The sequence below is a fragment of the Vombatus ursinus genome, unplaced genomic scaffold (genome assembly GCF_900497805.2).
Source record: "Vombatus ursinus unplaced genomic scaffold, bare-nosed wombat genome assembly UNPS02014801.1, whole genome shotgun sequence".
Lineage (NCBI taxonomy): Eukaryota > Metazoa > Chordata > Mammalia > Diprotodontia > Vombatidae > Vombatus > Vombatus ursinus.
This window is the reverse complement of record NW_020954579.1, coordinates 12,696,528-12,712,689: the sequence shown is the minus strand read 5'-3', so window position 1 is coordinate 12,712,689 and position 16,162 is coordinate 12,696,528. Positions and strand designations below refer to the sequence as shown.

The 16,162-nt window shown below is 35.9% G+C and overlaps 1 protein-coding gene across 3 annotated transcripts in view; it reads right to left on the bottom strand.

Moving 5' to 3' along the window:
* The window catches only part of MAP3K3 (mitogen-activated protein kinase kinase kinase 3), a 109,638-nt gene that overhangs the window by 19,305 nt on the left and 74,171 nt on the right, over positions 1–16,162 (bottom strand). For 2 of the 3 annotated variants that reach the window (XM_027872881.1, XM_027872882.1), the window contains exon 9: positions 3,315–3,388. In XM_027872881.1, coding sequence (XP_027728682.1) covers positions 3,315–3,388 — 74 coding nt within the window. The remainder of the gene's footprint in view (positions 1–3,314; positions 3,389–16,162) is intronic. The other variant, XM_027872880.1, reaches the window with a different exon arrangement.

The following is a 16,162-nucleotide window of genomic DNA, read 5'->3' as shown; positions in this document are numbered from 1 at the left end:
ATCTCAATTAAAAAGACACTGATTTCAGACAATATTCACTTTTTCTAACATATGAAATGTACAGTACCATAACTACTGTACATCAAATAAAATTCTTAAAACTAAAACATTTTTTAACCTGAATCATACCTTCCACTATGCCAGATAGCAGTGTGAGAGTGTTGTACTATATATAATGAATTATCAATTAATTAACATCAAACTTGCAGCCAACAGTGGTTTTAGGCATTTTGACAGGAAGTTTATCTAATACATTTATTTTCTCACTAAGTCTCATCACTGACTTTGCCTGGTTGGGCTTAGAGCCCAAAGGACTTGAACTATGCTTTGGAGCCATAATTGCAACACAAAACTCGAATTTTGAAGATAAAAAATTAAAATACGCAATAAAGGCCTGGGTAGCTCTTTACTTTACAATAGTAGGGTGAACAAGACCAGTGAAGCCCCTAATAGGATACCAGTCACTCCACAAACTTGGCATGTATCATGCCTCTCATTTTTTTTTTCTCTACTATGCCTATGTGCAAATCTGCACGGGTGCTAACACAAAAGTGAAAATGAAGTTACTAATAAAATCATATGAATGCTTGAAGTCACTAAAGTTAAACACGTGAATGTTGATGACTGACCGTTATTATTTTTACTCAGTAAAGTACCCATTTGGTGGTTTGGTATAGCATTAAAACTATAAATTAACTCTGGTAGCATTATCATTTTTATTATATTGATACAACCTAGCCATGAAGCTGAATATTACTTCAGCTATATAAATTGTTTATTATTTCTTTAACAACCATTTTATAATTAAATCTATACAAGTATTGGCTTCAGTTGGGTAGACTGACTCCCAAATAGTTAACACATTTTGTAGTTTATCTGAATGGGATTTACCTTTTTATTATTGCCTCTTGGACTCTGTTATTACATAGAAATGCTGCTGACTTTGGTTAGCTTATTTTATAGGCTACAACTTTGCTGAAGCTATTGTCTCAATTAGTTTCTTTGCAGATTGTCAATGATTTTCTAAGTAAATCACCATGTGAACAGTAAATAGGATAGTTTTGTCTCCTCTTCCCCTAACTTTATGCCATTAATTTCTTTCTCGTGTCCTACTGTTATTACTAGTATTTGTAAAACTATGTAATGGAAGAGGTAGCATCTTTCTTGTAATTTCTAGGAAGTCTTCTAGTACATCCCACTGCACATGCTACTTTCTTTTGGTTTTAGATAGATACTTTTTATTATATTAGAAAAGGATCCCTCTATGCCTATGATTTGTAAGTATTTTTAAAAAAGCATAAATGAGTGCTGTACTTGGTCAAAAGCTTTTTCTGTACCTATTGAGATATTATATTTTGGGATATTTTTGTTTTTAATATATTTGTTCTAATTGTTTCTACATCTTAGATACTGTGCATCTTCAAGATAAATCTGCTATTAAGATTTTTTTCCTCAGTTAACAGTTTCTTTTATAATTCTAACTGCATTGCTTTTATACATGCACAAATTCTTCAATTTTTATAATAAAAATAATTTTATTTCCTGTGATACTCTCTATCCCTCATTTGGTCAAGTACATTCCCATAATCTATAGCTGTAAAAGGTAGCTTTCTGTTTTCAAAATGGCACGATCTTCTATATTTACATGATTTTTGGAGCTTATTGTAGCACATTTTGTAAGATGTTGATCTAATCATTTTCTCAGATTGCTTTCTAAGTCTTCCTAGCAGTTTTTGTCAAATTATAAGCTTTTACCCCAATAGTTGGTATCCTTCGGTTTATCAATCACTCTGATACTATGTATAATTGCTTCTGGATCTTATGTACATAATCAGTTCCAATGATCACCTTTTCTATTTTTCAACCAGTACCAAATAATTTGATGAGTACTGTTTTATACTATTGCTAGCTCTTGCCTTCTTTCCACTTTTTTCCCATTATTTCCCTTTATATTCTCGACCTTTTGTTCTTTCAGATAAATATTGTTATATTGCCTAGTTTGACAAAATAATTCTTTGGCATTTTAATTAGCATAGTACTGAATGTGTAAATTAGTTTAGGTAACATTATAATTTTTGTTATATTAGCACAGCTCAACCAGAAACAATTAACTTTTCTCTAATTATTTAAGTTTTTATCTCTGTATAGACTGTATTCATAAAATTCCTTTGTATTGGTGAATCTTATAGATGGATTTATTTTATTTTTTTTATAGTTGGATTAAAAAAAATTTTTTTATGGTGGGTTTTGTTGGTGATATACAGAAAAGCTGATTTTTTTTGGGGGGGTGGCTTTATTGAATATACTATTACTCTGATGAAGTTATTGTTTGAATTAATTTTAGATGAATTTTCAAGGTTCTCTAAGTAAAGCATATGACACTGAAATCTGCTGCATCTGTAAAACCCAATTAACTTTGTTTTCTCTTTATCTATGCCTATTTTCTCAATTTCTCTGGCTATGGATTGTTAACCCAAAACTAACCCAGCAAAGTACAGGGAAGTTCATCACCAGAAAGTTGGCCACCAAGTAATAATTTTTTTTGGCCACAGGAATTCATGAAGAATATTTTAATACTGGATAATATTTAATATTTTAAAGCAGAATTCTTTTGAAATACTATAATAAATCTGCTATTATAAGACCCTAGAAAATTAACTCCCCTGGAGGTAGAGGAAAAGGGAGAGATAGAATAGACAGCTGAGTGAAGGGAAAATGGATATACAGGGATGGCACCTGAAGGATTTAGACATCAAAACAGAACCTGGGGAAGTGAGTATACTTTAAGCTAAGGAAAATGGGAAAATGAGCCTACATACTTCTAGGACCAGATCACAAGTCTAAATTCCAAATGAATAATTAGTTTTAAAAAGACTTGTGTTTTGCTGATGAGTAGGTTAGTAGTATTGGTAAGCTAGAATTTTTTCCCTCATCAGAAATCCTTGGATTAAAATATAACTTTTTACTGTGAAGACCATCAGTGTGGCCCAGAACTATATCTGGCTTAGTCCTTTGTTGTTCATAGAGCAGGCTCTGCCCAGGATCCCAGCCAAGAAGTCAAGGGGTGGTAATAGAGGTTACTGTTGTCAGTGGCTAATTAGGAAAAAACACGATATTTTTAGTGACAAGTTTCTTCTCCAGGAAAGTGAAGTTTCCTCCACACAGGTAGTTTGTTTTGGAGTTTGGTGGGAGAATCTTGGCTAAAGCAAACAGAGCTGAGGGAGGAAAAAAAGCACAGCTAACCCATCCTCAACTTACTTGTATTAAAAAAAAAAAAAACAAACAAAGCAAAACTGCAATGTGGCTAGTCGCACCTGTCTGCTGACCTGTCCAAGGACTGGCAACTTCCTGACACAGAGTTCTCGGCACTGCTCAGGGGATCCAGCATCTGTAAGGCAATGTCATACGTTAGTAGCATGGCAGTGGATGAAAGCCCTTCATAAATTGGTCCCTTCCTATCTTTTCCATTCTTCTTATACCTTACCCCACTCTACACACTTTGATGTGGTGACACCAGTCTCCTTGCTGCTCCTTGCACTCTCCATCTCCTCACTCCAAGCATTTTTACTGGCTGTGCCCCTTGCCTGGAATGCTCTCCCTTCTCATTTTTGCTTCCCAGTTTTCCTGGCTTCTTTCATGTTCCAGATAAAATCCTACCTTCTTTAAGAATCCTAATTCCCTTGACGCTAATGCCTTACCTCTGTTGATTATTGCTAATTTTTCCTGAGTGTGTCTTATTTGTATATAGTTGATTTTCATGTTGTCTCCCTTGTTAGACTGGGGGCTTCTTGAGAATGCCCCTTTCTTTCTATCCTCAGTGCTTAGCACAGTATTTGGCACACTGTAGGCACTTAATAAATGTCTGTTGACTATGTATACAATGTTCAGTCTTAGTGGCCCTCTCTGCTTTTCTTGGGGTGAAAGAGGTGATAGGTTTAATCATTTCTTCTCCAGGTCTTCATTGGTTTTTCAATTATTTGGAGTTCAATTTCCTCTTAGTGATCTTTTTATTTACAATATTGAAGTCCCTATGAATACTGCTCTCTTAGTTTTGCTTATGTCATTCCATCAGTTCAAATAAATCTTCAGTTTCTTTTACTTTCACACAGTTGTCATATTACTATACATATATTCAAATATATTCACATACAATAGGTTTTTCAGTCATTTCTCAATCAATGAACACCCACTTTTTTCCATGTCTTCACCATCACAAAGAATACTGATAGTTAATATTTTGAAATATATTGGACTTTTGATGTTTTGACTTCCTTGGAGTACATGCTCAATAGTGGGATTGTTGAATCAAAGGGTATGGATAGTTTAGTCACTTTTCTTAAATAATTTCAAACTAAAATCAAGAAAGGTTAGGCCACGTCACAGTTCTACCAATACTACATCAATCTGCCTATCTTCCCAAAGCCCCTCTAACAATGACTAGTCCCAGCTTTGCCATGTTGCATGGTTAACGAGGCGAAACATCAGCTTTGGATTGGTTTTGGGTTTTTTTTTTTGCATTTCTCTTATTGTTAGTCACATGGATTCTATTTTTATGTAGGCATTTATAAATTTATAATTCTCCTTTTGAAAATTATTTGCTCATATCCTTTGACTTATCTATAGGTAAATGACGGTTGGTGTTATTTGTGTCAATTCTTTATATAATTTGAATATCAGACTTTTGTCAATGATATTTGATGTAAATTTCTTTTCCCACTCTACTATTTTTCTTCTAATTCTATGTTCATTGATTTTATGTGTAAAAATTTTAATTTTATGTATGAAAAACGTTGATTTTATCTTTAAATACCTCTATTCCTTGTCTAGTTAAGAATTCTCCCCTTACCAAGAAGATAAAAAGCAGAAAGAAAGGCCCTAAATATTCCTGTCAGCACTTTGTGTAAGCAGAGAACTGAAAACAAAGTAGACCATCAACTGGAGAATGGATAAACAAACTGTGTACTTGAATGTAATTACTGAAAAATAAAACAAATATAAAGAAATAAGAAAAGGCATGGGAAGACATAATAAATGATGCAGATCAAAGTAAGCATAAGTAGAAAAACATAAACAATTAATAAGTATTGATTATGTGACAGACACTGTGCTAGGTACTAGGGATATAAGTACAAAGAATAAAATAATATTTATTTTGAGCTAATATTCTAATGAAGGAGACAACGCATGTATATGGCACAAATATATACAAACTAGTTCAATAGAATGTAGTTTGGGAGTACGCTATCAGTTGGGAGAACCAGGAAAGTCTTTATGTAGAAGATTGTAGCTGAAGTAGATCTTGCAGGAAGAGAGAGATTCCATGAAGTAGAGGTAAAGAGGGAGTCTATTCCAGGCATGAGGGGCAGCCAGTGCAAGGCAAGGAGATGGGAGATGGAATGTCATATGTGAGAAACAGAGACCAGTTTGGCTGGAGACTGGAAAGATAGGTTGGGGCCAGGTTGTGAAAGGCTTTGAAAGGTAAACAGAGGAGTTTATATTTTACTGGCAACAGGAAGTCACTGGAATTGGCTGAATGGAGGAGGGGAAGTGTCACATGATCAGATCTGTACTAAAGGAAAATGACGTTGCTATCACTGCGTGTTTTACAGACTGGAATGGAGAAACATTTGCTGTAAGGGGACTAATTAGGAAGCTGTTACAATAATCTAGGTGAGAAGTGCTGAGGACCTGAACTAAAGCAGTTGTTGTGTGGATGGGCAAAAGGGCTTGGATCTGAAATGGTGGGATGGTAGAAATGGCAAGATTTGGGGAGAACTGATCACGTGAAGTAAGAGAGTGAGGAGTTCAAGATAATGCCGAGACCTAAACACTAAGAGGATGAGAATCTGAAATACTAGATAGATGGTGGTGCCTTTACCTACATAAATAGGGAAGTCTAAAAGAGATGAAAGTTTAGGAAGAAAGATATTAAAGTGTTTCAGACACACTGAGTTTAAGATGTCTTCAGGTTATCCAATTTGAAATGTCCAAAAGGCAACTGGTGATTTAGGACTAAAACTTAGGGGAGAGAGACTAGAGAGGCTAGGGCTAGATAGAAAGATCTGGAGTAATTTGTATAGAAATGATAGTTTAACCATGGAAGTTGATGAGGTTACCATGAGAGGGGAAAAAAAAATATATATATGTGTATATATATATATACATGGAAAAGAGAAGAGGATGCAGGGCAGAAGGTTGGGTAACACCCACAGTCAAGGGGCATGATGTGGATAATGAGCCAGCAAAGGAGATTGAGGGTCAGAGAGATAGGAGGCAAACCAGCAAACAGGAATGTCATGAAAACCCAAAGAAAAGACTACCTTGGAGATAGTGGTCAATAGTGTGAAATGTAGCAGATGCATGTTGAGAAGGATTAAGACTGAGAAAAGACCATCAGATTTGGCAATTAAGAGATCATTGGAGGGGCAGCCAGGTGGCACAGTGGATAGAGCACCGGCCCTGAAGTCAGGAGGACTTGAGTTCAAATCCGGCCTCAGACCAAACACTTGACACTTACTAGCTGTGTGACCCTGGGCAAGTCACTTAACCCCAATTGCCTAAAAAAAACCCCCCAAAAAACAAAAACAACAACAACAACAACAACAACAACAACAACAACAACAACAACAACAACAACAACAAAAAGAGATCACTGGTAACTTTGGAGAGAGTATTTCAGTTGAGTAATGAGGTTAGAAGCCAGAATGCAAAGTTAAATCGAAAGGACCGAAAGTAGAGGTAGCAAATACAGACAACTGTTAAAAGTAGTTTGGCTAGTAAAGGGAGGAAATTGTTTGAGAGGGTGGTAGGGTCTAGTGAAGGATTTTTTTTTTTTAAGGATGTGGGAGACTTGGACATGTTTGAAGACAGTAGGGAAGGAATCTCATGATGGAGAGAAGTAGAGGATTCAAGAAATGGGGGAAGGGAATGACTGAGCATTTGATCTGTTGAAGATGGAAAGAGAAGCATACATGGGCTAACTTTGGTGAAGACAAGGGCTACCACTTTGTCAGGGACTGAAAGAAAGGACAAGTGAGTAGGAATTAATCTCAAGGAGTTTTGAGATGAAAAACAGGGAACTCATGTTGAATAGCCTCCATTTTTTTCAGTAAAGAAGATCTTCCTCAACTGAGAGAATGGGAGTTGGGGAATGAGAAATGTGGGCTTGAGTAGGGAAGAGAAGGTTTGGAAAAACTTCTGTAGAGACTGAAATAGGAAATCAATTAGGGAGGGAAAAAAGGACAATATGACAATGTAAATGGAAGAACAAAAGGTCAAAAACTTAAATTTTTCAACTGAATCTGGAGAAGAAAATTTGGAGAATTTTCTTTGGAGAGAAAATGCCTCTCCATCCCTTCTTTGCAAAGGTATGGGATTATGGGTTTGAAATACTGAATATCATGTAAGATTTGGATGATGGATGGTTGATTTTGCATGATTGCTTTTTTCCTTATTAAATTTTTTTTTTTCATTATAAAGCATGGCTTCCTGGGTAGGGAAGGAGTAAAGATGTATTCAGAAGTGAAAATAATATAAAACAAAAGACATTAATAATTTTTTAAAGAAATAAGGAAAAATAATTCTCCCCCTAGTCACACCTGTAAAATCTGATTCCATTATCTTCTTTTTTTATGGTATGACATTTTATATTCAGGGCACATATCCATTTTGTGCTTAACGCAGTAATATGGTGGGCCAAATCAAATTTCTGCTAAAATGCTTTCCAGTTTTCCTAGCAGTTCTTGCTAAATTAAAAAAGAAAATCTTTACTCCAGTAATTTACATTCTTGGATTTATGAAATACCAGGTTACTATTTTCAGTGACTTCTCTGTATCTTATTTAGCCTGTTCAAGTGATCCAATTTTCAGCTGTTGTTGTATCCAACACTAAATGATTTTTAATGAGTTTAGAATATAGTTTAATATTTCATAATGCAACACTTCTTTCATTCATACCCTTACTGTTTCCTGTTGAGATTCTAGATATTTTTCTTCCAAATAAGTTTTGTTACTTTATAACAAAATAAATAATCCTGCTCAAAATAAATAAAAGTATCTCCTTAGCATTAAGTGTTATCTATATAAATCTATGCATTTAATTATTATTATTTTAATTATATTGGCATGGCCCAAACTCAAGCAGTGATTCTCTTTCCAATATATCTCACTTTATTTCTGTAAAGAGTGCTTTAAAGAGTTGGATTTATATAAATATTATGAATGCCTTGATAGATTAACTCCCATATATCTTATGCTTAATAGTTATTTTGAACAAAATTTCTTTTATTTCTTCCTATCTTTTTTGTGCTTTATAGAAATGCTGATTTTTTTTCATTAATTTATTTATTTTTAGTTTTCAACATTCACTTCCATGAGATTGTGAGTTCCAAATTTTCTCCCCATCTCATCCCTCCCCCCACCCCAAGATGGCATGCATTCTGAATACCCCTTCCCCTAATCTGCCCTCCTTTCTATCTCCTCCCCGCCTTCTCTTATCCTCTTCTCCTTCAATTTTCCTGTAGGGCAGGAGAGTTTTCTATATCCCATTGTCTGTATATCTTATTTCCCAGTTGCATGTGAAAACAATTTTTTAACATTTGTTTTTAAGGGGCAGCTAGGTGGCACAGTGAATAGAGTACTGGCCCTGAAGTCAGGAGGATCTGAGTTCAAATCCGGCCTCAGACCAAACACTTGACACTTACTAGCTGTGTGACCCTGGGCAAGTCACTTAACCCCAATTGCCTAAAAAAAAACAAAAACAAACAAAACAAACAAAAACATTTGTTTTTAAAACTTTGGGTTCTAAATTTTCTCCCTTCCTCCCTCCCCTCCCACCCTCATTGAGAAGGCCAGCAACTCAATACAGGTTATACATGTGTAGTCATGCAAAACACTTCCACAGTAGTCATGTTGTGAAAAACTAAGTATATTTCCCTTAATCCTATCCCACCCTGTTTATTCTATTCTCTCTTGGGAAGGACCCTGTGTCTTCTCAGAAGTGTTTGCTTCTGATTACCCCCTCCCCCCAATCTGCCTACCCCTCTATCATCCCCCTGCTCTCTTGTCCCCTTCCCTCCCTATTTTCCTGTAGGGTAAGATAGATTTCCATACCCAACTGAGTATGTATGTTATTCCCTCCTTAGGCCAAATCTGATGAGAATAAGATTCACTCATTCCCTCTCACCTTCCCCCATTTCCCCTCTACTGTAAAAGCCTTTTCTTGTCTGTTTTATGTGAGATAATTTACCTCATTCTACCTCTTCCTTTCACCTTCTCCCAGTATAATCCTCTCTCAACCCTTACTTTTATTCTCCAGATATCACCCCTTCAACTTCAATTTACCCTGTGCCTTCTATTTATCTATCTGTCTATCCATACATACATACATAAATTTTTTCCCTCCAACTACCCTAATACTGACAAAAGTCTCATGAGTTACAAATACCATCTTTCCATGTAGGAATGTAAACAGCTCAACCTTAATATGTCCCTCATGATTTCTCTTTCCTGTTGACCTCTTCATGTTTCTCTTGAGTCTTGTACTTGAAAGTCAAATTTTCTATTCAGCTCTGGTCTTTTCATCAAGAATGTTTGAAAGTCCTCTATTTCACTGAATATCCATTTTTTCCCCTGAAGGATTATACTCAGTTTTGATGGGTAGGTGATTCTTGGTTGTAAGCTCATCTCCTCTGCCCTCTGAAATATTATATTCCAAGCCCTCTGGTCCATTAATGTAGAAGCTGCTAAATCTTGTGTTATCCTAATTGTGTTTCCACAATACTCGAACTGTTTCTTTCTGGCTGATTGCAATATTTTCTCCTTGACCTGGGAACTCTGGAATTTGGCTACAATATTCCTAGGAGTTTTCCTTTGGGGAACTCTTTCAGGAGGTGATCAGTGGGATTCTTTCAATTTCTATTTTGCCCTCTGGTTCTAAAATATCAGGGCAGTTTTCCTTGATAATTTCTTGAAAGATGATGTCTAAGCTCTTTTTCTGATCATGGCTTTCAGATAGTGCAATAATTTTTAAATGATCTCTCCTGGATCTATTTTCCAGATCAGTTGTCTTTCTAATGAGAATTTTCACTTTGTTGTCTATTTTTTCATTTTTTTTTTTTTTGGTTTTGATTTACGACGTCTTGATTTCTCATAAAGTCACTAGCTTCCAATTGCTCCATTCTAATTTTTTTTTTTTGGGTAGGCAATGGGGTTAAGTGACTTGCCCAGGGTCACACAGCTAGTAAGCGTTGTGTCTGAGGCCGCATTGGAACTCAGGTCCTCCTGAATCCAGGGCTGGTTCTCTATCCACTGCGCCACCTAGTTGCCCCTAAGGAAGTATTTTCTTCAGTGAACTTTTGGACTTCCTTTTCCATTTGGCCAGTTCTGCTTTTGAAGGCATTCTTCTCCTCATTGGCTTTTTGGATCTCTTTTGCCATTTGGATTAGGCTATTTTTTAAGGTGTTATTTTCTTGAGTATTTTTTTGGGTCTCCTTTAGCAAGCTGTTGACTTATTTTTCGTAATTTTCTTGCATCACTCGCATTTCTCTTCCCAGTTTTTCCTCTACTTCTCTTACTTGCTTCTCAAAATCCTTTTTGAGCTTTTCCATGGCCTGGGACCAATTCATATTTTTCTTGGAGGCTTTGGATGTAGGGGCTTTGATTTTGTTTTCTTCTTCTAGTTGGATGTTTTGATCTTTGTCTCCAAAGTAAGATTCTACGGTCTGACTTTTTTTGTGCAGTTTGCTCATGATTCCAGTCAATTACTTGAGTTATAAACTCTTTGTTAAGGTACAGGTCTGCTTCCAGTGTGGAGAATGTACTGTCACAAGCTTCGGGGGGTTTTGTGCAGATACTTTTTCAGAGATACTTCTAGGGACCTGTAAATTTGCAGTTCTTCCAAGGTGGTATGATCAAAGGCCAGGTGTTTACTCCTTTCTTGGCCTGTGCTCTGGTCTATGAGTGACCATAAGCACTCTTATCTACCTTGGAACTGTGAGGAGGATTCCCTCTCCACCACCACTACAAGCTCCACCATGCCAGCACTCCTCCTTGCCCCAGGACTGCCACCTAGAACTGTGACCTAAGCACAGGCAAAGCAGGCCAATCCTGCCTCAGCACCAGCAAAGAGATCCCTGCAATCTCCCTCTGATCAGCCACTCGATTCCTCCTCAGTCTGTGGGCCTGAAGCTCTGGAAGCAGCCGCTGCCCTGGGGCTGCACCAGGACTGGGGCTGGAACCAAGTTTCTCTCTCACCGTAGTCAGACTTTTCCTACTGACCTTCAAAGTTCTCTCTGGTGTTAGTGGGTTGAGAAGTCTGGAAACTGCCAGCTGGAAACAGTTGCTCATGATTTAGTCCTCTGAGGCCTGCTCTAAGTTTGCTGAGGCCCGTTATGCCTGCACGCCCATGCTGAACTGTGTTCCTCTCCCCGCCTGGCACAACAGACTTTTTCAATCAACCATTCAGGTTGTCTTGGGCTGGAAATTTGTTTCACTCTATTCTGCTGTTTTAGAATTTGTTTAGAGCCATTTTTTTAAACAGGTATTTGGAGTGGTTTGGGGGAGAACTCAAGCAAGTCACTGCTTTTACTCTGCCATCTCGGCTCTGCTCCCAAGAAATGCTGATTTTTGAGGAGGATTTATTTTGTATCTTGCTACCTTGCTGTAGCTAATATGGATATGCATTAATTTCCTTGTTTATAAAAAAGTGCTTTATGGTTTGTTTACAATGTTCATTCTTCACAACCATATAAACAGGTAGTATACAATTATTCTTACTATTTTATTGATAAGGAAACTGAGGCTCAATGTTCAAGTGACTTGCCCAACGTCACACAGTTAGCACATGGTGGATCAGGTCTCCTGGGTTGCAAACCCAGTGATTTTTTTCCATATGCCCATTGCCTCTTTTTTTAAAAAAAAATTCTTTATTAACTTGACAAGTATCAACAAAAATAACTATTTACATATACAAAGAACAAAAAGATTTTTATATGGAATTGAAAATCTCTATTACAGCTTGTTTTTTTAAAAAAATATGCTCTTTCTTTTTCTAAACTTCCGTTGCTTTCTTCTACTTATTTTTATAATCTTTCATTGATGTTATTTTCTTTCTTTTCTTCAGTAATGAGGAGACTGAACAGTAAGGATCTGGATTAGAATGTGCATAATATCCTGCTTTGGAAAATTCATGATTGAGAGGCTCTTTCCTTCTCTGCTTAACTGTATGCCCAGGTAGCCTGTATGTTTCCTGCTGGCTAATTACATGGTGACAAAAAGCCATTTATATGGCTGCTGAGCAGGAACTGAGCATACATACAAAAGGCTCAGGCAGATGAACTTGCTTTCTCGTCCCTAAAATGCTCTAAGAAGAGGAGACTTAGCCATGACTGCAACGTGTCTCTGCTTCTTCTGTTTCTATTAAGTTTATTCTTCCCAAGATTTTAGGTGATTTAAAGACAGAATAGACCAGCTTAGAAGAACCATCAAAGATCTTGGCACATGGAGCTGGGAGCAGCAATTTCCATGAACACTGAGCAGACAGGCCTGAGGAGGGAATGTGTGACTCAGGTCAGCAGTAAATCAACTCCAGCAATCAAGACACCATGTCCTGAAAGCAAGGGAGCAAACGTTTCATTGCTATGTCATACCTGGCAGTGAACTTGGGAAGGAGTGGAATGTTTTGTATCAATCACTTTAAATTTGAGTTACCTTTCTAGAGGAGAGTATGCTCCTACTTTGGGATGTTATACTTCATTCCCTGATATAACTTCTCAGTAAGCACTCCTTTGGAAAAGCTAATTTATTTTAATTGATTAAATGATATTAAAACAACATTAACTGGCAACTGACATTAGAGACATTAGATGGAGGCTCATGAACAATATAGTACTAGAAAACCCTTCAGCTCCTTTGAGTTATCTCTAGAAACCTGAAGGGAGAAATAGTTATACTCTGGAGACCCAATCTGCCAGTGCTAATCGGAGTTGGGAAAGTGATACTACAGACAATGCAACACTTCTTTTTTTGGCATCTCTATCACAACCTCTCTTCTCCCTACCATAAATCTACCACTCTTTAAGGAAAAAAAAAAGCCCTCCTTATAATAAATAAGTATAGTCAAACAAAATAAACTGATAAATAAGCCATGTCTTAAACCACATATCTCATTCTGTGCATCACTCCTTTGCTGATGGAGAGAGATGGTAAAGATGGGGTGGAGACAGGGAAGTATGGTTGATTATTGGTCTTCTGGAGTCCTGGTTATTCGTTACATTCATCAGACAGCTTAACTCTTTTTTTTTTTTCCAAGCAGAAAAGTAAATAATTTTTAATAAAAGTGCTTGGTATCATTTTTTTAAAATACCATAATAGCACTCAATACATATTTGTTGCTTGTTTGCTTTGAATGCAACTCTTTTTAAAAAATTAATTAGTTTTAGTTTTCAACATTCACTTTTATAAGATTTTGAGTTCTAAATTTTCCCCCTCTCTCCCCCCTGCCCCCTTTTCCTTTTCTCCCTTCCCCCCTCCTCAAGATGGCATGCAATCTGATACAGGTTATACCTGTAAAATCATATTCAACTTATTTCCACTTTAGTCATATTGTGAAATAAGAATCAACAAAAGGGAAAAATCATGAGAAAGAAAAAACAAAAACTAAAGAAAATAACATGCTTCGATCTGCATTCAGACTCCACAGTTCTTTCCCTGGATTTTCCATCATGAGTCTTTTGGAATTGTCTTAGATCATTGTATTGCTGAGTCTAAGTCTATCAAAGTTAGTCATTGAACAATGTTGTTGCTACTATGTACAGTGTTCTCCTGGTTCTGCTCACTTCACTCAGTATCAGTTCATGTAAGTCTTTCCAGGTTTTTCTGAAATCCACCTGCCCATCATTTCTTATGGAATAATAATATTCTATTACATTCATATACCACAACATATTCAACCATTCCCCAATTAATGGGCACCCCCTCAATTTCCAATTCCTGGCCACCACAAAAAGAGCGGCTATAAATATTTTTGGACATGTGGGTTCTTTTCCATTTTTTTATGATCTCTTTGGGATACACATCTAATAGTGGTATTGCTGGATCAAAGTGTATGCATAGTTTTATGGCCTTTTGGGCATAATTCCAAATTGTGAACAGCTTAATTCTTTCAAAGTTGTTTTTCTTTTTTATGGTGTTGTTATTGTGTAAATTGTTCTTCTGATTCTGATCATTCTGTTTTGCATCTGTTTACATGAGTCTTCCCTCATTTCTGTGAAACCATCCCTTTTGTAATTTCTTACAGCACAATAATATTCCAATATATTAATACACCAAAATTTGTTTAGCCATTCCCCAACTGATGGACATCCACTTTGTTTCCAGATCTACAACAAAAAGTGCTGCTATGAATATTTTTTGTACATATGGGTCCTTTCTCTCATTCTTTGATTATTTTGTGTGTGAAAAAATTCTCCAAATTACTAATTAGAGGAATACAAATTCAAGCAAAGACAATGAAAAAGAAAATGACAGTTGTTGAAGAGACCGTGGGAAAAGAGATACCCTAATTCAATGTTTGTGGAGCTGTGAATTGGTCTAACCATTCTGGAAAATAATTTAGAACTATACATAAAGTTACTACACTGTTCACACCCTTTGTCCCAGGAAGTTATCTCTACTAGGCCAGTACTCCAAAAGCATAAAAGAAAAAGGGGAAGAACCCACAGATCCAAAAATATTTACAGTAGTTCTTTCTGTTGTGGCTAAAAAACTAAAAATTAAGGGAGTGTCCATCAATTGCAGAATAGTTGCACAATTATGGCATATAAATGTAACAGAATGTTATTTTGCTATATGAAATGATGAAAAAGACAATTTTAGAGAAACTAGGGAAGACAGGTATAAACTGATGCAGAGTAAAATAGCAAAACCAAGAGAATGATTGTTCAAGAACATAAAGAAAAACAATTTTGAAAGGCTTAAAAACTAAGTCAATGCAATGACAAACCATGATTCCAAGAACTGATAATGAAGCATGCTATCTACCTACTGAGAGGTGTCAAGATGCAGAATAAAACATAAATTTTTGTATATGGCCAATCTGACTATGTATATTTGTTACAACTGTTTTGTTTTTCTTTCTTTCTCAATTGGGGGCATGGAGAAGGTGGAAGAGAGAGAAGGTAAATTTTCATTGACTGAAAAAAATTAATTAAAAAATGCCTCTCACTTTTTTGACCATTTATCTAATAAGGAATGGTTTTTGTTCTTATAAGATAGAATCAAATGCCTCTATGTCTAGAGTTTGCGGCAATTATTTTTCCTACCTAGTTATTTCCCTTCTAATTTTAACTGCGCTGATTTTGTGTAAAAACTTTAAAATTTTTCATAATAAAAATATTCATTTTCTCCTCCTATGATTGCCTGTTATCCCTTATTTCATTAAGAAGTCTTCTGCTATTAATAGTTGTAAAAGGAATCTCTTTTCCTGCTCCTCTTAAGTTGCTCATACAACCTTTATATCCCTTTGGATCTTATTGTGCCTTATATGATGAGAGATGATGGACTAACCCTAGTTTCTGCCATACTGTTGTCTGGTTTTCCCAGAAATTTTTGTCAAATACTGAGTCCTTATCCTAGTTGTTGGAATTCACTTTGGGTTCACTGAACACTATGCTGCAATGTTTGTTTGCCTCTGAATCTGGTGTTCTTAATCTATCTTACTTTTCAACTTCTCTATTTTTTAACTAGTTAACTATTTAATTATTATTTAACAAGCAGTAAATATTAAGAGCCATTATTGCTATGTACCATCTTTATCAGTTTTTTCATTATTTCCCTCAAAATTCTTTGTGTTTTATTCAAGGAGAATTTAATTATTTTTTTCTAGCTCTAAAACTTAACCTTTTAGTACTTTAACTAATACAGCGTTGAATAAAGTAATTTAAGAATGATTATAATTTTTATTATTTTAGGACAGCTCAATCATGAGGAATGAATTCTTCTCTAATCATTTAAGGCTTTCTTTAGGTAAAGAGTGTTTTGTAGTTTTATTCATATAATTCCTCTGTGTCTGTGTGTGTGTGTGTCTTGGTAAATGGACTCCCAAGAGCTTCCACAAAAAGTGATAATTTTATTTCCTTTTTATTTATGCTTATTCCCACAATTT